The 21,057-nt window shown below is 36.9% G+C and overlaps 1 protein-coding gene across 4 annotated transcripts in view; it reads left to right on the top strand.

Annotated features, from left to right (window-relative positions):
* Window positions 1-21,057, top strand: part of ELF1 (E74 like ETS transcription factor 1) — a 106,985-nt gene that overhangs the window by 68,456 nt on the left and 17,472 nt on the right. For all 4 annotated transcript variants that reach the window (XM_041731095.1, XM_041731092.1, XM_041731093.1 and 1 more), the window contains exons 3-4: window positions 12,168-12,348; window positions 20,751-20,858. In XM_041731095.1, coding sequence (XP_041587029.1) covers window positions 12,168-12,348; window positions 20,751-20,858 — 289 coding nt within the window. The remainder of the gene's footprint in view (window positions 1-12,167; window positions 12,349-20,750; window positions 20,859-21,057) is intronic.

The raw sequence follows: 21,057 nt of genomic DNA, 5'->3' as shown, positions 1-21,057 counted from the left end.
AATGATTTTTTAAAAAGTGATTGATTTGTGTGCATTCAGATCAACTGCTACAATTTCAGCATAATACTGAATTCTGGAAATTGATGTTTCTTGTCAATTAAAAGTCTGTGACATATGACATTAAAGAATATCAGCCTGGGAACCAGGAGCCACCACTTTCTAAATGTGTGACCTCAGACAAGTTTTTAAATTTCACTGAGCTTTTATTTCCTTCACCAAAAATGAATTAATTTCCAAGGTTATGAGCATTCGGTTATTTGTTGTGTACCACTGTGTACTCAGTACTGCTCAGTTGTTTGGTAACGAAGTTAATTTTTATAATTTGAACACCAGTTAGACAAATGTTATTCAGCTTTTTTTTTTTAATGTTTTCTTATTTTTTCTTTGCTGGCTTGGTTCTAGAATAAACCAATCAGCTTGTCAATCAGGAGTTTGAAAATCCAGCAGATTAATTCTGTGGGGAAGCATTCTCCTTTGATATTTTAAATGCTAAGTTTGTTCTGACATATTTTTATCTGGAGTTGTTCCGTTTTTCAGAATGACTCCAATTTCTGTCATTGTCTAGTTGGCTATTACAATTTTAACATTCTGGTAAAGGCTTTGCTGTAGTTAAAGTGCCTGTATTCAGCAATGTCTGCCTCATTTTATTCTATGATTCATACATATTTGTATAAGATTCTTGTCAAAGTCCATCATTTAAAAGTAGGAATTGCCTCTTTAGTTATGATTTTGCTTAAATTTTATGAGTTATATAGAATCTGCATGTTTAAAACATCAATCTGGTAGTGACTGATGTGATGTTATCTAGATGATTTGTAACGGAACATTTAAACCTAGTTAAGATTTACTATACCTCCCAATAGCTACTTTTTTTTTTTTTAACCTTATAACTAATTGTGTCAGACTTGGGGACACACACACACACACACACACACACCCTTAATCCACCAGTGTATTAAACTTTTTAAATGAGCACTCTAATAAGAAAACCAAGATTGTTTTCAGTGACTGTTCTACTTTTTGAGATGCATGGCCAAGTTGTAATTTATCCTGGCTGAAAAAAGAAAAATCTGGGCAAAGACTAAAGGCGGCCAACAGTCATGAAAGACCTAAACTGGAATTAGATTTAGCCAAATCAATTCCCTAGGAATTTACAGTGGAATTTTAATTATCTGGGAGAATTCTGGAGAAAAGACCATTTTACTTACACCTTTCTATGTTTCATGGTGCTGCTATGCAAGAGAAGCTAAGCTTCCTCTGGAACACTCCTCTCTGTTGTCAACAGAAATAAAACAAACTTCTTATATATGTATCTCCAAACTTTATAACTGCGGTAAAAATTTTTATTATGACAATAATTTATCTATAGGATCCTGTACTCTTGTTGTCTATCCTAGTGATTAATCTTGTGGACTTGGGGAGCCCGATGGCCTGGGTTCATGTTTCAGCTCAGCCTCTTCCTAGCTGGTTGACCAGTGTCAATAAAATAGCACAGGGCTGTAGGGATTGACTGGGATAAGCCATATGAAGTACTTAACATAGTAGCTGCTTCACCATCACCACCACCACGTTAAGAATACCACATTATTTTAATTTTATTGATCATTTTATTGAAGACTCAAAGAGACTGGAGAATAACACTTTATACAGCACTGTGGTGTATTTTAATCCAATTAAAGTATTTTGCAAGCTATATTAATTTCCAGAATTTTTTTTTTAATTCATGAGAGACACAGACTGAGAGAGAGGCAGAGACACAGGCAGAGGGAGAAGCAGGCTCCTTGCAGGGAGCCCAATGCGGGACTCGATCCCGGATCCCAGGATCACGACCTGAGCTAAGGGCAGGCACCCAACCACTGAGCCACCCAGGCATTCCAATTTCCAGAAATTTGAATCATTTTTCTCTTATACAAAGCCCATGGCCATAACATAATATTTAGCTACACCATGATGTTTATAAAAAATACACAATCCATTAAAAACTTAGGATATTGGGGGCATTTGGGTAGCTCAGTTGGTTAGGCATCTGCCTTCAGCCAAGGTCATAATCCTGGGATCCTGGGGTAGATCCCCATGTTGTGCTCCCTTGCTCAGCGGGGAGTCTGCTTTTCTCCTCTTCCTCTACCCCTCCCCCTGCTCATGTGCACTCTCTCTCTCTCAAATAAATAAAATCTTTTTTAAAAACCTAGGATAGGGATCCCTGGGTGGCGCAGCAGTTTAGTGCCTGCCTTTGGCCCAGGGCGCGATCCTGGAGATCCGGGATCGAATCCCACATCAGGCTTCCGGTGCATGGAGCCTGCTTCTCCCTCTGCCTGTGTCTCTGCCTCTCTCTCTCTGTGTGTGACTATCATAAATAAATAAAAATTAAAAAAAAATTAAAAACCTAGGATATTGAAGGAGAGCCATTGGAAAGTGAAGAGGCTGGTTGAAGCATATATTTTAGTTTTGTGTCTAAATGCTGCCTTGTAAGTTAACCTCTATGCCGAGAATACATTGCCTTCTTTAGTCTTGAGTCAAGTGTAAAAATATTTCCTAACATTTCGTAGAACCCTTTATGGTTGATAGTATTTTTTCCACATACACTTTAATTCCCACAAATCATTCTGTGATAGAGATACTATTTCCTTTTCCTATTGAAGAATATTATCTCATTTATTACTAGATAAATAGAATAACTATTTTAGAATCTTGTAATAGATTCCTAGGGCAGAGTTGCAAAGGCACCCAGGGTACTGTTCAAAATAACCTATCCTATTTACTAAGGATATTTGGATCCCAATTCTGATTTAATAACATTGTTTTAGAGTATCAGTGGATAGTTGGTCTTATTAGCTGTTTGTTTCTTTACAAATTATTTTTTTAAAATATTTTATTTATTTATTCATGAGAGAGACATAGAAAGAAGCAGAGGGAGAAGCAGGCTCCATGCAGGGAGCCTGATGTGGGACTCGATCCCAGAACACTGGAATCACGCCCTAAGCCAAAGGCAGACACGCTTAACCGCTGAGCCACCCGGGTGTCCATCTTTACAAATTAATTTTGACAGTACTTTGTTTATATTTCTGTTAACAGATAATTGCACAAGTCTATGTGGCTTTGATATATCACTTGAGGTAGTGCATTGAAGTATTTCTAAGTTTTTAGAATGGTAGTAATGAATATTTGGTGTTTTGTTTAAAATGAAAATGCACTAGTAACAAAAAAAATCCAAAGAGATTGCCAGGAATAATCCTCACGTGCATAAAACTGGTAGGTCCAAAAAGTTTCATGGATGTTATTTTAAACTTTAATGAATAGTTTAAATAGTTTCAGTTCAGAGAGAGAAGTTTCCTAATTCGTTTTTACAAAACCAACATAACACTGATACTAAAACCTGGCAAAGTATGTGTGGACACATGAACGATAGGTTAATCCCCAAATGGGTAGTTTGTTTAAATATAAGAGCTGATATTTATTGTCTCTTACCTTTGCCAGGTCCTGTGGGCAATATGCATTTTTTCTCTTTTAAAAATTTTGATTTTATTAAGTCACATGATGTTGGTTTAAAAAAAAATAATTCATAGAAGTTTATCCAAAGGCTACTCCTCAAAAGATGAAAATTATCTCTAGTTGTGAGATTCCTTCTTTTCTCTGACTTGATAAATACACTTTTCTTTACATACTTGGGGGAGGAGGCAGGCCCCACAATGGTGTCCAGAAAGCCATATGAGATTTTTGCAATGAGACTCTGAGCATGAGCTAAAACATTTTACCTGTAATTTATAGAGGAAGGACAGGTGATTCTACAGACTAGAAAGTCAACCTCAATACCTCTGTTTCTCTAGATTTTCTTTTTAAAGTACACATTTTTGTTCCTTCAACTTTTAAAGTCTATTTTAAGTGACCTGGTTTTCAACTGGTTTTGGTTGAGTGTGTCACACCTGGATACAGTTGACTTAAAAATGTTTTACTCCTTCTGTTTCTTTCTGATTATTTTATTTTTATTCTTACGAGTGCAGAATATTTTCTCTAGAGATGTGTCGACACAAAATGAAACAGACCTTTTAGAATTTCTAGTAGAAAGGAGGAGAGTATTTATTATTCGAGCCCAAGTTAGGACAGCTGCCCGGGATACACAGTCTTCACAAAGAGAGTGCTCTCGCATATTTTCTTTCAATCCTCGCCATAACCCTGTACTGTGTGGCCACTATTGTTATCCTCATCTTATGAATAAGGAGAGCCTTTGTAAGGAGAAATCTCGGGGAGGTTGAATGAGGAGATGAATGTTGCCCAGAAACACTACTGTAGAATGCAACAGCACCTGCACTGGGGTTGAGTTGAGGATTTGAGAAAGCCCAAGCTCTTATCCATTATGCTGGGAAAGACCTAAAAGAGGAAAAAAACCTCGAAGGAAAAAGAGAATCTAGAAGAATATTAAGTAAATCGTCTTTTATAGCAGTTATACATAAGTAGGATTCTCACTTTCTCCCAAATACATTTACATATTAAAATTTTTAAAAACTAGATTCACGTACTACACTTTGAGTCCAGAAAGCTGTGTTTCAGAAGTTAGACAAATGTGCTAGGCAGTATGTACTACAGCTCCATAGCCTTTTCTGCTTGTTTGCTGAAGCTCTCTTTCATTTTCTTTTAGACTAAAGATGGATAAGCTCGTGTAAAGAGAGCTTGAATCGGTCAACAGAAGTATTCTCATTTGCAGATAATGAAGCTGTTTTAATGACAGGTTTTTTAAAGTATGAGGAGAATTTGGCTGTGAAGAAGTCTTCACAAAAAACTTTGTTCTGAGCCTCAGAGATTTATTGCACAATCCTGGCTTATTTTATGTAATATATCAATTCCTGAGATCATTCAAAATGTATTTTGAAAACTGGAAACAGTGGTAGTTATTAGGGAAGGGAACTAAATGGAAAAGGGACAATAATGTTTAATACTCTTGGAATACAAATGTATGTGTGTATTAATCTATTCCCCTAAACAGTTTTTTAAAAATGCACCATGGGAGCTTGTTTAAAGGAATTTTAATTCATTTTGTTCACTTGTCACCTTAATTTTATGAGTGTAAATCCACCTAGATGTTCCCTTTAATTTTATTATGGCTTATACCGTAATAGTCTCCTTTTTAAGTTCTGTATCTCCCATCAGATTGACCTCTACTTTTAGACTTTTTTATTGAAATATTGCATAAATATAAAATATGCACAAGTCATAAGTGTACAGCTTGATGAATTGTCACAAAGTTGAACATATGTTTCAGGTTTTGCTTTTTCTTGAAGCTGTTAAACAGTTGTTGCTGAGACTAGATGGTTGAGTTGTGTTCACTGCTTTTCTGGAAGGACTATTCTTAATTAAAAACAAAACAAAAACAAAAAACCATGTCTGTCAAATGTAAGATTATAAGCTCCCCCCCCCCCGTTTTATTGAGATGTAACTTATATATAACATTATTTAAGTGTACAATGTGATGATCTGATATATGTATATAAGTAGTAAGCCAAATTTTAAGAGTGTTTATTTCTATCTAAGTCAAATATTGAGGCACTTTATCACCAAATTGTTTTATTGAATGGTTACTATATGCCATGCAGTAGAACAGGTGATCTATTTGCATGTCATTGAATTCTTACAACAATTCTGGAAGTTATTCTCATTTTAGGTAGACACAAACATGGAAGCCTAGAGAGGCTGAAAATTTTGTTGGAGTTCAGACACCCAGGGCATGGTGCAGTCTGACCGTAATAAGGGTCATTCTAATTCTAGAGCTCAAGCACTTACTATTACATCCTATTTTCACCAGGGGTATTTTTAGTGCATTTGCTGCATAGGAAATATCTGGTCGTGTCCTTGATAGACTGAGGTGTTGTTGGGTTTTTGGTTTTGTGTTTTGTTTTTTTAAGTCAAAGGTGAAAGAAATAGTTTCATAGCAGTGCCTTCGTAGGATGAGGCTTTGGGGGCAGTATTCTGATCAGAAAAAAAAGACATGGGAATTGGTTTCAAAGACTCATTTTCTTAGCAAGTGAACTATGTTTAGTGTGTAAGTTTCTTGGAGTGGCCTTTGGGTGGGGATGCTACTGAAGATTATGGGAAAAGGGACGCCCCACCCCGCCCACTCTTGGTTTTGCCTTGTCTTGTGGCAAAGTGATAGTGTAAATACTTAAAAATGTGCTCATTTTGCATCTATCTTTAAAAATGAGTGTCTGCATTGGGGAAGTTTTTAAAGACTGTTTTTAACTTGCCTTTCTTTCAGGAAAACATTTGATACATATTTTATTTTCAACTATTTCATAGAGGATCTTGGCAGAATGTTTCACAACCATGTTACTAGATTAAGCTATGCTGTCAGGCAAACTTGGTAAACAAGTTATTTGCAAGTTCTTTTGTTTTTTTATAACCAAAGACCTGTTGAATAAACTTACCATATAGTTGGAGTAATGGTCCATACTTTCTTAAATACCGTCTTAGGACCTTGGGTTGTGGTATACTGGTATAGTGAGATTGAGGTATACCCTAGTGAGTGTAGCAACATACATTGCTGTTTACAGATAGGCCATTTTCCTTCTCTTTTTAATTTTATGGTATTGCCACATATGTCACCAACCACAACAAATGGCAACTGTGTAGTAGAAGGTGTTGAAATTTGGGAACTCTCTTTCATGCCAGAATTTGGTTTGGTTTTTTTTATATCTGCTAAAAAAAAAATTGTTAAGTTTTGCTTTCAATACGTGTGTTATCTGAAATTAATAGAAAGGAAAGCTGGTATATATTTTTCTCTCTCCAGTCATTAAGAACGTCAGTAAAGTTATACAGCAGTTGAAAGCTTATCACTACTGCTTAATTTGCTTATAAAAAGTGAGGCTTTGAAAACTCTGATCTTTGACAGATTGTAATCCCAAGAAGTCTTCCATTCTTTTCCCACCCATAATTTTGTGATTTATTTTGGTTCTGTTACAAAAAAAAAACAAATGGGAAAATAGTCTGCAAGTGTCAAAAGATGTAATAATAAAAGTAATATAGCTTTGTTTTTTTTTTTTGGATTACTAATATTTCAGACATTGATGTGAATCAGGTTAACTCAGTTCAAGGACTGCAGTTTTGAATTTTGTAATTCTTTAGAGTAGTGGTTCTAAACCCTGCATGCGCGTTAGAACCACCCAAGGAACTTTAATAAACATGCCCTGGTCACGTCCCCAGATGTTCTGATCGTTTGCTTCCATGTATGGTCAAGTATTGATATTTTTAGGTGTTTCCCAGCATAGGATCACTGTTGACAATCATTGGTAAACTGGGATTCTCTGATTCAGCTAAAAGTGAGGAGAAGATGATTATTTAAATAAACACAGGTTTAAGAGATATTTGGAGGTTTTTTTTTTTTTTTAACATAGCCAACCAAATGAAACAGTATTTTTGTTAGCACATTAACAAAGTGTTGACACCTTCGTTTCTTAAAAGGAGATAACAGCTATTATTGCTGGCTATGAGGAATATGGCCATTTTGTGAATAGCTGTGATCTTCCTAAAGTTCATCTTTTTTTTTTTTTTTTTTTTAGTATTATTTGAGAGAGGGTATGAGCTTGAGCAGGGTGGGGGGAGGGACAAAGGGAGAGAAAGAAACAGGCTTCCCTGCCTAGTAGGGAACCTGATGTGTGGGGCTCCATCCCAGGACTCTGGGATCATGAACTGAGCTGAAGACAGACGCTGAACCTATTGAGCCACCAAGGTGCTCCTGAAGTTCATCTCTTAAATAAAACTTGGGAAAGGGGATCCCTGGGTGGCGCAGCAGTTTGGCGCCTGCCTTTGCCCCAGGGCGCGATCCTGGAGACCCGGGATCGAATCCCACGTCGGGCTCCCGGTGCATGGAGCCTGCTTCTCCCTCTGCCTGTGTCTCTGCCTCTCTCTCTCTCTGTGACTATCATAAATAAATAAAAATTAAAAAAAAAATTTTAAACTTGGGAAAGGTTCTGGGTGAAGTGATGTGGGGAAAACAGGTGGAAAAGATTTGGTGGTCTTCGGCAAAGAAACGTTTGAAGAATAATGACTAACCCCAATTTAGAAATAAGTAACAAGGATATATCATCTTAATTGCCATTGTTTTGGGTAGATGGAGCCAACCATCAAATGATAGGCTTAAAACTAAATTAAATTGGATCCTATTATGAGTTGAATTGCTCCCTCGGGGAGGGATCTGATCTTTGATTCAATATGATCAGTGTCCTTACGAGAAGAGAAAATTTGGACGCAGACACATACAGGGAAGAATACCATGTGAACATAAAGACAGTTGTCTACAAGCCAAGGATAGAGTCAGGAACAGATCCCTTCCCTGATAGCCCTCAGAAGGAGTGACCTTGCCAACACCTCGATTTCAGATTTCCAGCTTCCAGAATTCTGAGACAACAAATTTCTGTTGTTTAAGCTGCACAGTCTGTGATGCTTTGTTACACCAGCCCTAGCGAACTAATACAAGTCTCAGTATTTTATTCATTTTTAAAATTAAATATGGAAAACATTTAATATTTGAAATTTTGCCATACCTTCATTTAAGAGGATGGGAACCATTTCTCTATCAGGAATCTTAGAATGTGTGGCTATAAAATTTTTAGGTTCCTGGTAACTCAGACTTGAGCCAGTTAGTTGCTAGTCAATCCGTATAAAAGGCTGGAATTTATCATGAGCCCAGACCAGGAACTAGAGTTTCTGGAGTATTTTCCATCCATTTATGGTAACATAGGGGGAGATTCTTTTCAGTCACCCACGGGGTTTCCTGGATGCATTTTATATATATAGATTCAGGCCTGTTACCTGACATTTAGTGTTGGTCTGTTTGCTGTATATGATTTAGTAGCACCCTGGAGAAATTAGAGAGGAACAACTTTGTATATACATCTGCCTTTCATGGGATATTCAGAAAAGAGTGGCCCATGCTTTTCATGAAAGGAGTGAGTACCCTAGGGAAAGACAGTATGGCTAAGTCAGGAGTAATCCTGGGAAGTCCCTGTCTGTGCCCATGATGAAGTTCATAATAGACTCAGATTGGAGAATCCCTGCAAATGATGATATAGAAAGTCATACCTGAAACGCAACACAGCTCCTTACTTTTTCTGGTTTTTGTGTGTTTTGGTTTGGTTTGGTTTGGTTTCGTTTTTTAACACAGCCAAATAAATATGCCAGTAAAACAAAAGGGCTCCATGTTTAAGGCTATAACAGTGTACGGAGAAAGAGCAGAGACCTTGGAGTCTGTTTCATTTAAGGTCCTACCACTCACTAGCTGAATGCCTTGTGGTAAATTATTTCCCTTCCCCTCGAGCTAGTGTTTTCCCATGTAGAAAACAGATAATCCAATGTATCTCTCTCATAGGCTTTTGAGATGATTAAATAAGGTGGTAATTCATAAAAAGCAGTGAGCAGAGTACCTGGTGCATGTTAAGTGCCAATGAAGGGAGTTAATAGTGCTAGCGAGGCAACAAGCAGGTGGCTGTTGTGCATGCTAACCACCCCCCCCCCCCCCCCCCCCCCCACCCAGCCATTTAGTCCAAATGAATGAATGTCTTCTAGGGGTGCCTGGGTGGCTAAGTGGCTAGGTGTCTACCTTTGGCTCTGGTCATGATCCCAAGGTCCTGAGGTGGAGCCCTACATCGGACTTCCTGCTCCATGGGGAGCCTGCTTCTCCCTCTGCGTCTCTCTCTCTCTCTCTTAAGAATAAATAAATAAAATCTTTTTTTTTTTTTAAAGAATGCATCTCTTCTATCGTAACATTATATACTTAGTTTTGGCATCCATGCCTTAATATATGCCTAAAATATCTTAAGAAAACAAAACCTGGAAGTGCCCTTAGGATCAGCTCATGCTCTTCTTTGATTTATTTATTTTGAAAGATTTTATTTTATTATTTATTCATGAGAGAAACAGAGAGAGAGGGAGGCAGAGACACAGGCAGAGGGAGAAGCAGGCTCCACGCAGGGAGCCTGTCGTGGGACTTGATCCCAGAACTCCAGGATCACGCCCTGGGCTCCCTGGGCTGAAGGCAGGCACCAAACCGCTGAGCCACCCAGGGATCCCCTCTTCTTTGATTTAAAGTGAGGAAAATGACAGTAGGATTGGAGAATGCCCAAGCTGTCATGGTTCACAATCTTTTGATTTTACGTGTTGCTGCCTTCTAAACCGCAGAACCGTGTGTCCCTTTTCATTCTTTTTTTTCCCTTGTTTTTCTCCCCCCTTCCTTTTCATTCTTAATTATTAAGCTTTTCGCTTCAAAGGAAACTAATGGTCTTGCTCTACTGTTGTGCCTAACATTTTCCTTAATAAACTGGATAAAAGTTATCAATCTTTGAAGTGAAATTAAAAGTAATTAAAGTAAATTGAAATAGACTTGGTTATACATAGACTGTCTCTGTTATGGAACAAAGAAACTGGTAGCAGGGGATGCCTCTGGGGAGGGGCACTGATGTATAAGTAGCATGGATTAGTGTTCTACAATACCATGTTCCTGAGACCTATACATTCTAGGAAATAGAGTCATCATTTCTCCAATTCACTAACTGGTAAGTAGAATACAACAAGGAAGAAAGTAGTAACAGATATCTGTAATTATTTGAAACTCGACAACTACGTAGATTTAGATAAAATTTTGGAGATATCCCTTGTAATACTCATAACCTTAACACTCAGCTACCCCAAATTTCAGGAGCCAAATAGATTTGGTTAGGAAGTAAAACTTTGGTTTCATATGGGTTGAGGACTGCTCCTGGGAATTGCTTTGACATGCCTTTGTCTCTGACTTCGTGGGTGACCTTAGGTAAATTTCTTAATCTGATTCTTCATCTGCCAATGGATGGAGGTGATAAGCCCTATTCTTAACCTGGTACATAGAGTTGTTGCACATAAAATGAAATCATGTAAAAATTAACTCAGTTCTGGGCTCGGCCTCATTAGAAGATTAGGAGCTTACCCTTGAGCTCTTAAGAAAGAAGTGTTTCAACAAGCACATGTTCCTTCTAGGATGGATTGCATGTGCAGCATTCGCTTCTTAAAAAAGAGAAAAGGAAAGCCAAATGACTATACTTTGCCATGTTATGTACTTTCTCTTGTGTGTGTGTTTTACAGTGCAATGTGTGAACCTCCTACTTTCTGTTTTAAAACTTAGGATTTGGAGAGACACTTACTTCTAACTTCCTCTTTTCTGAATTAGGAAGAAACATTTTGAAATAAAATGATCAAAATATGTTCTAGGGTTCTCTCTTTTTTTTTTTAAGATTTTATTTATTTATTCATGAGAGACAGGCAGAGACACAGGCTGAGGGAGAAGCAGGCTCCATGCAGGAAGCCTGATGTGGGACTCGAACCCAGGAATCCGGGATCACACCCCCAGCCAAAGGCAGGCACTCAACCACTAAGCCACTCGGGCGTCCCTATTCTAGGGTTCTTAATCATAAATTTCAGAGCATAGGATTCTTGAAGACACAGTATGTTTAGCACCCATATCTTAATGTTTAATTGAAGTAGTTAAATCCTTATGAAAGAAGTAACATTTATTTAACCTTTTTTAAAAGGTTTAATGGTTATGTTAACCATTTAACATTGTACAGTGCTACAAACATGTTAGGAAATATACACTGGATTATTTAGGGTTAAAGGAGGAGGAGTGTCTACCACTGTCCAACAAATCAGAAGAAATAAAAATAATAATATAGAAAGATAGTGATAGATATCAAACATTTCATGATCTTATGAAGAGATAGAAAATGAAAGATAATTTTCCCATTTGAGTCAAAAGCTATTGTTGAACCCAGCCTGTGTGCCAGTGACAATGTAACACTTATTAAACTTATGTGGTTCCTGTCAAACTTTCGTTGAGATTTTATTTAATTGTACATTTCATCCGTGTGCCACTTTATATGAATTAGTGATATTAGGGGTTTTTAAAATTTAATATGGTTTAAAAATATGCTTTTATAGGATTTTCCAGTGAAAACTTGGTAGTCAAGACCTAAGATTGATAATAAAATTTTATTTTGTCTTAATAGATATGTATTATCTGCAGGCCAGAAAGATTGTCAAGATTTAACTAGCCGATGATATAAAAACTAAACTGATGTCCAGTATAAAATATTTTTTGGTTGTATTTAACAAAAGCAAACATTTTGTTAATCCTTTTTTCCCCTCACCTCTCACAGCTTGGTGACCCAGCTATTTTTCCTGCTGTAATTGTGGAACATGTTCCTGGTGCTGACATTCTCAATAGTTACGCAGGTCTAGCCTGTGTGGAAGAGCCCAATGACATGATTACTGAGAGCTCCCTGGATGTCGCTGAAGAAGAGATCATAGATGATGATGACGACGACATCACGCTTACAGGTGTGTGTGCGCCTCCAGCAGCACCTTACCTCAGCACAATTTTGGGCAGTATCCTTGCCCTGTGATTTTGGGGACGTAAGAAGTCCCTAACTGGGTTTCAAGTGACTCCATCATCTACAGAGGCTAGAGCCCTGCAGGGAGAAGGAAATTATATTTTCTCTCATCCACCTGTGTTTCATAGTGCTTTCTCACCTCCCCTTCCCTCTTTCCTAAATGTACTGAGTTGAATGTGACAAAATAGATATGTAAGAAGAACCAGACCAATTGAATTCGTCAGGTATTCACTGAGCACTTTTTTATATGCCACACTCTGTATTCTTGTTAACAATGAAAAGTTGTTTGTAGGGAACAACATAGGAATGTTCTTCTTTACTGCTGTCACAGGAGGCAAAATAGGAGGCCATGACCCAAATATAGGATAAGGTACTAGGGTTTAAAGAAGATTTCTCTTCTGGTTCAGTCAGAACTAGTAACATATTTGAAACGTGAAGAGTTCACTGTGTAAGTGTGAGATAGTGGTAATGCTTTTTCATCAGTTTTAGGAATTGGTACATGGATTTGAATTTTTTTAAAGATTTTATTTATTTATTCATGACAGACATAGAGAGAAAGAGAGAGATTGAGAGAGAGAGAGGGGCAGAGACACAGGCAGAGGGAGAAGCAGGCTCCATGCCAGGAGCCCGACATGGGACTCGATCCCGGGACTCCAGGACCAGGTCCTGGGCTAAAGGCAGGCGCTGAACCACTGAGCCACCCAGGGATCTCCTGGATTTGAATTTTTATACATTTCCATTCATTTCTCTTGGCCAGAGGTGTTGGAGGTATTTGAGAAAATTACTTACTGGGAAGCAAAGGTTATTTGAATATTTATTCTTAAATTTAAAAAGAATAGGAAATTAACATAGCCATAATGTTATTAACTAAATCTACACTTTATTTGTATGCCAACCATTTCAAACTAATGTCCTTTTTCTGTTTCAGTATCCTATCTACAGTCTTACTCTATATTTAGTTATTTCTTCTTAGTCTCTTCCAGTCTATAACAGTTCCTCTGGCTCTCTTTGTCCCTCAGGCACGTTGACACCTTCGAGGTGTACATTATATTATGTCCCTTAATTTTATTTGTGTGATATTCACTCATGAGTAGACTGAAATAATGCCTTTTGAGCAAGAATACCACAAAACGGCACTGTCTCCTTCGAAGTGCATCATATTAACATAGTAGATTTAATTTTATTTTTTTAAGATAGTAGATTTCTAAAAGTTCATTATCTCATTTAATTCTCAGAACAGAAAAAGAAAAGTAGAGAGGTTAAATGAAATGACTTGCGTAAGATCACGTATCATGTGACTGAGTCCCCACTGATAACGTTGACAAACAACACTTAGTTTTTGTATTGTCCTCTGTTTTTTACAAAGCCTGTTCTCCTGTAGTCACGTTTTTTGTTTAGAGGAACCCAAATGAAAGTATTTTGATAAATCTAGACTTAGCAGATTTTTCCTTATCAATTAGGGAATTAGATTGATCGATGAGACGTTTCCATTCATTACTGGTGGCAGATTGTGTGTTTTGTATAACAGAATGATCATCACTGTGCATATATCCTTTGTGTAGCTAGTGGGTTTTTTTTTTTTAAGATTTATTTATTTATGATAGAGAGAGAGAGAGGCAGAGAGACAGGCAGAGGGAGAAGCAGGCTCCATACCGGGAGCCCGATGTGGGACTCGATCCTGGGACTCCAGGATCACGCCCTGGGCCAAAGGCAGGTGCCAAACCGCTGAGCCACCCAGGGATCCCCACTAGTGGGTTTTTTGCAGTATATTTTGTCGTAACTTCTTGATGCCTTAATGTAAGGCTATGCTGTCTCTGTAGGTTGGGAATGAGAGTCTCCCCTAAAGGCGTGTTTATTCCTGGTTTTAGTCATCAGCGTGGTCCTCAGAGAAGGAATTGAGACTTAGGAAAGCAGATCTTAGATCTTTAGGAGAAAGAATTGCTTCTTTCTTTCAGTGTTTCATTCTCTTGGGCTTGGACTTAAAGATAACTGATGGCAAGATACAAACAGGCCCCTTCCTTCCTGGAAAGTAGAACTGGTATTGAACGGGTCTGGACAATAAGCTGTATCTTGAAAACCAGATTTGCTATTTGCATATTCTCCCTCCCCTTTCTTATTTCCCAACCTGAGCCTGTAACTCTTCCGTCCTTGTTTGAGCAATGTCATAAGAAAGTGAAGAACCTTGTAGCCCTCCTAAGTTCAGAGTGAGAGAAGGAAGAATGTTGTGTTTCTCAGAAACTACTGGGGAAGAAAGAGATAGGGAAAGAAGAGTTTATAAACTGTACATGTGAGTCCTAGGTTGCACTTCAGATGATATTAAGGAATTTTTTTTAAAGATTTTATTTATTTATTCCTGAGAGACACAGAGAGAGAGACAGAGGGAGAAGCAGGCTCCATGCAGGGAGCTGGATGTGGGACTCGATCCCAGGACTCCGGGACCACGCCCTGAGTGAAAGGTAGATGATGCTCAACCGCTGAGCCACCCAGGCATCCCGATATTAAGGAATTATTATTAGTATTTTTAGGTATGACAATAACATGCCATACATACGCTAAAATATTTAGAGATAAAATATGATGTCTTAGATTCCTTCAAAATAATCTGGGGAGTGGGTGTGGGGTGTGTGCAAGGGGACCTTGGGGCAGTAACTGGAGTATAAATGAAAGAAGATTAGCCGTGTGTTGATAATGGTTAGTGCTGAGAATGGATATGTGAGAATTCCTTATACTATGTTCCATAATTTTGATTTTGTTTGAAATCTTCAGTAATAGAAAGATTGAATTATTTTTATGGATTTGAGGCTTCTGTTAGACTGTAAGTGTCATCTGTATGCCCTGATTTCAAATTTTCATGTTCATCAAAACACTTTCATTTTTTTTTTTTTTAATTTTTTATTTATTTATGATAGTCACAGAGAGAGAGAGAGAGAGAGGCAGAGACACAGGCGGAGGGAGAAGCAGGCTCCATGCACCGGGAGCCCGATGTGGGATTCGATCCCGGGTCTCCAGGATCGCGCCCTGGGCCAAAGGCAGGCGCCAAACCGCTGCGCCACCCAGGGATCCCCAACACTTTCATTTTTATCATCGGTTGATCTCATATCAAGTTTGATGTATATTTGAACCTGTATAATGGTAAAATACCACTTTTATATATATGTTGGAGTTCCACTTAAGTTTTCATTTTGAAAAAGGTTATGGTGTTAACAATTTTTTAAAATGATTTGACCACGAGTTCTTTGTATGTGGAGATTCTACTTCCATTGCCAATCTTTGAAGATCTAAAAGTAAAATTAATGGAGGTGGTGCAAATTATATTTTCTCAAATAGAAGGTAACCATAATTACTGTATTCATTAGTAAGTCTTGTTTAATAGTGTTTTTTTTTTAAGATTTTATTTATTTATTCATGATAGACCTAGAGAGAGAGAGAGGCAGAGACACAGGCAGAGGGAGAGAAGCAGGCTCCATGCCGGGAGCCTGATGTGGGACTTGATCCCAGGACTCCAGGATCACACCCTGGGCCAAAGGCAGGCGCTAAACCGCTGAGCCACCCAGGGATCCCTAATAGTGGTTTTTTAAAGATTTTATTTATTAGAGAGAGCTTGTGTGTTGAGAGAGAGAGAGGAGCAGGAGCGGAGGCAGGGGCAGAGGAAGAGGGAGAAGTAGACTCCCTGCTGAGCAGAGAGCCTGATGCAGGGGCTGCATCCCAGGACCCTGGGATCATGACCTGAGTTGAAGGCAGACACTTAACCGATTGAACCACCCAGGTGCCCCTCATTATTAAATCTTATCTTTTAAATAATACTATTATGTCTCTTTCATATGTATTCTTGTCTGTTTTTATAAGATCAAATGCAATTTTTAGTAATTTTTTTTTTTTTTTTTAGTAATTTATAATAATATAAAATATATTTAATTAATTATTCCCTAAATTATTATAGTATCTATGCTTTCTGTCCTTGGTGTAAATAGATTTTAACTAGTTGCTAGGTCACAGCTAATGTTACAAAGAAGTTTAATTTTAATTAAAAATTTTTTTAAATTTTTTTTTTTTTTACAAAGAAGTTTTAAAATGCTAAAATGCACATATTAAAAGCTTGTGGGTTTACTATTGCCAAAAGAAATTTTTGGCATCCATTTAATGAAAGGCTAACATTTTCTTTAGGTCTTTAAAAGGCAGATGTATTTTTTTGGTTTTCTTTCCTATTTTATGTAGGACTTACCCATTTATTTTGCTTTTCTCAATCTAAGCAAATGAACCTGAATGAAATAAAGTTTTACAAACTAACAATGATACTAAACATATTTAACTTGCCTCATATTTTTTAAATACAAAAGGTGACATGATTTCTGTATATATGGCTGTGAAATGATTTCTCCTGTATAATTTAAAAAAGGCAAAGGTCAGGTAGCATAAATAGTATATTACTTTTATTTAAGATAGAAAGGATATAAATAATGTGTCTTTGCTTATATTTTAAAAATATAAAGATAAATATAAAAGATATATCTTTTATAAATATAGAAGATAAATCCCAAAACTAATAAAAATGGTTTTTTACAGGGAAAAGGAAGGGACAGGGATGAAAGGTAGATTTTCTAAATACACTTTGTTATGTCATTTTAACTCTGGAACCCAGTAAACATTTAACATAATGATAAAACAACACTAGGTCCAAAAGAGGAAAAATTAGCAATCTCTAAAAATTGAAGCACACTGAAACAAATGAGCCTAATTACATTATTGAGAAGTGGCATAACCATAAAAAGAATTACTTAAAGTGATCTTTTTAAAAGATTTTATTTATTTATTTATTTATTTATTTATTTATTTATTTATTTATTGAAAACGAGCGGGGGCGGGGCAAAAGGAGAGGATTGAGAATCTTAAGCAGGTTTCACACCCAGCATGGATTCTGACTTGGGGCTCAATCTCACAACCCTGAGATCATGACCTGAGCCGAAATTAAGAGTTGGACACTTAACTGACTGAGCCATCCTGGCGCCTCTAAAGTTATTTTTAATGCTATGCATTTCCTAACAGGAAATAGCCTAAAAGACAAAAAATAAAAATAAAGCTGCTAAGAAATCTTAAATTGTTTTCAGTAATTACAACTTGTGTGAGTGTGTACATATGAGAGAGATGTTAGGGTAAAATGAAACAAATAATGACGTTAATGTCCGAAGAAGCCAAGATTTATAGAGTAAAACTAAATATACAAATGTTAAATTACAACGTTAAATAAAAATTCTATAATACTATAGAGTCTACATAATTACATGGTATAAATATATAATTCTAGAAATAAATTTTATAATGCTAAATTTGAATTGAAAATATTAGTATGAACTCATGATCTGTTTTCTTTAAAAGGACAAAGACAAAATATTTTTTAGTCAAACATGGGACAACTTAAACATTAATGAGGACAGTAACTAATGGATTAAAGTAGATCTGTTTATTTTTTATTTATAAAATTCATTTATTTTAGAGAGAGAGAGAGCAGGGAGAGTGATAGAGGGAAAGGGAGAGAGAAACCCAGGCTGACTCTGCGCCAAGCGAGGAGCCTGACTCAGGGTTTGATCCCGTGATCCCAAGATCATGACCTGAGCTGAATCCAAGAGTCAAATGTTCAACTGACTGTACCACCCAGGCACCCTGAAGTATATCTAATATGTTTAAATCTGTGATCTCATAATGATATACGCACATAAAAATGGTCACCAATAAATGATGCTAATAACTATTTTTGAAAACTAACAAATATGATTAAGAAGCAAACATTTATTTTCCTTTTCCTATTTGAATTATATCACTGAGTAACTAGATTATTAAATGAGATTATTAAATAACTAGATTATTATTCTCTTTATAATGTTATTCCAGCTAATCATCACATATAAAAAATAGCCTTTCCCCTAAAATTTCAGTGGAATTTGTTTGAGCCTTCAGAACTGACTACCAATTTAAAGAAGATACAGAAAAACATTTAAACTACACAAAGGGAGTAGAATCAGCAAAATCTAGATTGTGGGGTATCTACAAGACGAGCAGCCTAACTTCTTCATTGATTGCAAGGAAAAAAGATGGAGGGGGGACATAGAAATGAAAAGAAACTTAAGAAATGTATCATTCATTTGCACCTTGTTTGAAACTTGATTCAAACAATAACTATCAACCCTCCCCCTGCCACCTGCCATTTATATTTCAGACAGTTGGACATTTGTATGCTATTTGATATTAAGGAAATACTGATTTTTTTAAATGCTTGATGATAGTATTATGTTTATGTTTGTTTCTTTTTTTTTAAGATTATTTATTTATTTATTTATGAGAGACATAAAGAGAGGCAGAGACACAGGCAGAGGGAGGAGAAGCAGGCTCCATGCAAGGATCCTGATGTGGGACTCAATCCTGGGAATCCAGGATCACGCCCTGAGCCAAAGGCAGACGCTCAACCACTGAGCTACTCAGGCATCCCATGTTTATGTTTTCAAAACAGAGCCCTTATCTTTTAGAGAGACATTGTAAAAGTTTTACTACTTAAATATTAGGATGTTTAGAATTTATAATAAAATATTGAGGAAGAGGTGTGCATATAGATAAAATGGGATAGGCCATGAGTCGATAATTCTTAAAGCTGGGTGACAAATACACTGTAGTTCAGTGTATTATTCTGTTTATGTTTGAAAATGTTTAAAATTCTTTAAAATAATGAATATATTTAAAATTCCTCAAAGTAGTGTACAGGTTATCGTCTCTAACTATATTTTCCACTAAGGATCCCACGGGAGCTAGGAGAAACTATTCGTTCTAGGTTTGGGGCAGGAAATGTACAAGAGTAGCCTGTAACATCTTATCATCCCAGGAGGCATGAAGCTATCAAAAATTATTCAAGTCATGTCTAAAAGACCCAGGCCCCAGATTTAGTTCCCAGTGGCTGTAGATGGGACATTTAGAGGATCATTAAGAATTACAACTGCAAAGGACTGAAGAACATCAATTATGTTAAAACCTATGTATTTAAAATTATACTAAAAAAATTACTGAATGTCACTTATGGAAGATGCCAAAAAAGCCCACTTATTATTCTGAAAATATGTGTATGTTTTTAATTTTTTTTTATTAGGAAAACCTTGACAGGAATGCCTGGGTGGCTCAGCAGTTGAGCATCTACCTTTGGCGCAAGGCGTGATCCCCATGTCCTGGGATGGAGTCCCACATCGGGCTCCCTACGAGGAGCCTGCTTCTCCCTCTGCCTATGTCTCTGCCTTTCTCTCTATATATGTCTCTCGTGAATAAATAAATAAAATCTTAAAAAAAAAAAGGAAAAACTTGACAAATAAGTGGTTTGAAATTCGTTTTTTTCTTAAGCAGTAGGCAACTAAATTATTATATAAACTAATTTTATCATTTTCGTCTACCCAGCAGACTGAAATGTTTTGTAAAACTTGCTTATGTAAATAAATATATAAATATTTAAAAGATGATAATTATTGAGTTATCTATGCCTTATTTGATTTCTTAGAAATTTACTTTTAGTAGTAGTCCTCAATTCAGAGAATTTCAAAGCCTTGACATAGGAGGAATATGCTTTTTACTAAGCCTTAAATTAACAAGATTTTAATAACAGGCTTAAGTTTTTATTTTTAAAATTTTTGTAATTTTCATTTTTTTAAGTAAGTTCTACACCCAACATGGGGTTTGAACACACAACCCTGAGGTCAAAAGTTACATGCTATACCAGCCGAGCCAGCCATGCACCCCAGAGGCCTAAGTTTTTTTTTTTTTTTTTAAGATTTATTTATGAGAGAAAGAGAGTGCATGTGCAAGAGTTGGGAGGGGCAGGGGGAGAAAGAAAAAAGCAGGACATCCCCCCCCACACCCCCACACTGAGCTCTGAGCCTGATGTAGAGCTCTCGATCTCGAGACTCTGAGATCATGACCTGAGCCAAAACCAAGAGTTGGATGCTTAACCGACTGCCGCTCAGGTGCCCCCCCCCCCCGAGTGGCATATAATTATTATTTATAATAATTTATTTATTCTAGAGAGATCATGAGCAGGGGGTAGGGGTAGAAGGAGAGAAGCCTGGGTAGCTCATTTGGGTAACTGTCCCAGTCTTGATCTCAGGGTTGTGAGTTCAAGTCCCACGTTGGACTCTCTGCTAGTGTGGAATCTACCTAAAAAAAAAAAAATTAATAGTCATATTCCGTATAGATTTTATCTGTTGATACAAAGTATGTATGTAAACCCAAGTATTAAGTGATGCATCCTAGTTCAAGAGATCAAAATCTGTGTGTTTTTGAGCAACAGAGGTCTTGTAGCTAACTCATGTTTTCTTCATATAGTTGAAGCATCCTGTCCTAATGGGGATGAAACAATTGAAACTATCGAGGCTGCTGAGGCACTCCTCAATATGGATTCTCCTGGCCCTATGCTGGATGAAAAACGAATAAGTGAGTGGTCATGTGCTATGATTGTTTGTATTAATATACTTTGAAAGGTTAGATGGCAAACATCAAGAGACGAGAGATCATGTTTCATATGTTTTGTGTCCCAGACTCATTTTAAAGTACAGTAGTAGTTGAGACAGCTTTGCTAAAGTATTCAGTTAAACAAGAATTTTTCTGTTTTAAAATTGGGGAGTGAGACCTT

This window comes from Vulpes lagopus, chromosome 16, assembly GCF_018345385.1.
Source record: "Vulpes lagopus strain Blue_001 chromosome 16, ASM1834538v1, whole genome shotgun sequence".
Lineage (NCBI taxonomy): Eukaryota > Metazoa > Chordata > Mammalia > Carnivora > Canidae > Vulpes > Vulpes lagopus.
The sequence above is the reverse complement of the archived record's forward strand: the minus strand, read 5'-3'. Positions and strand labels throughout refer to the sequence as shown.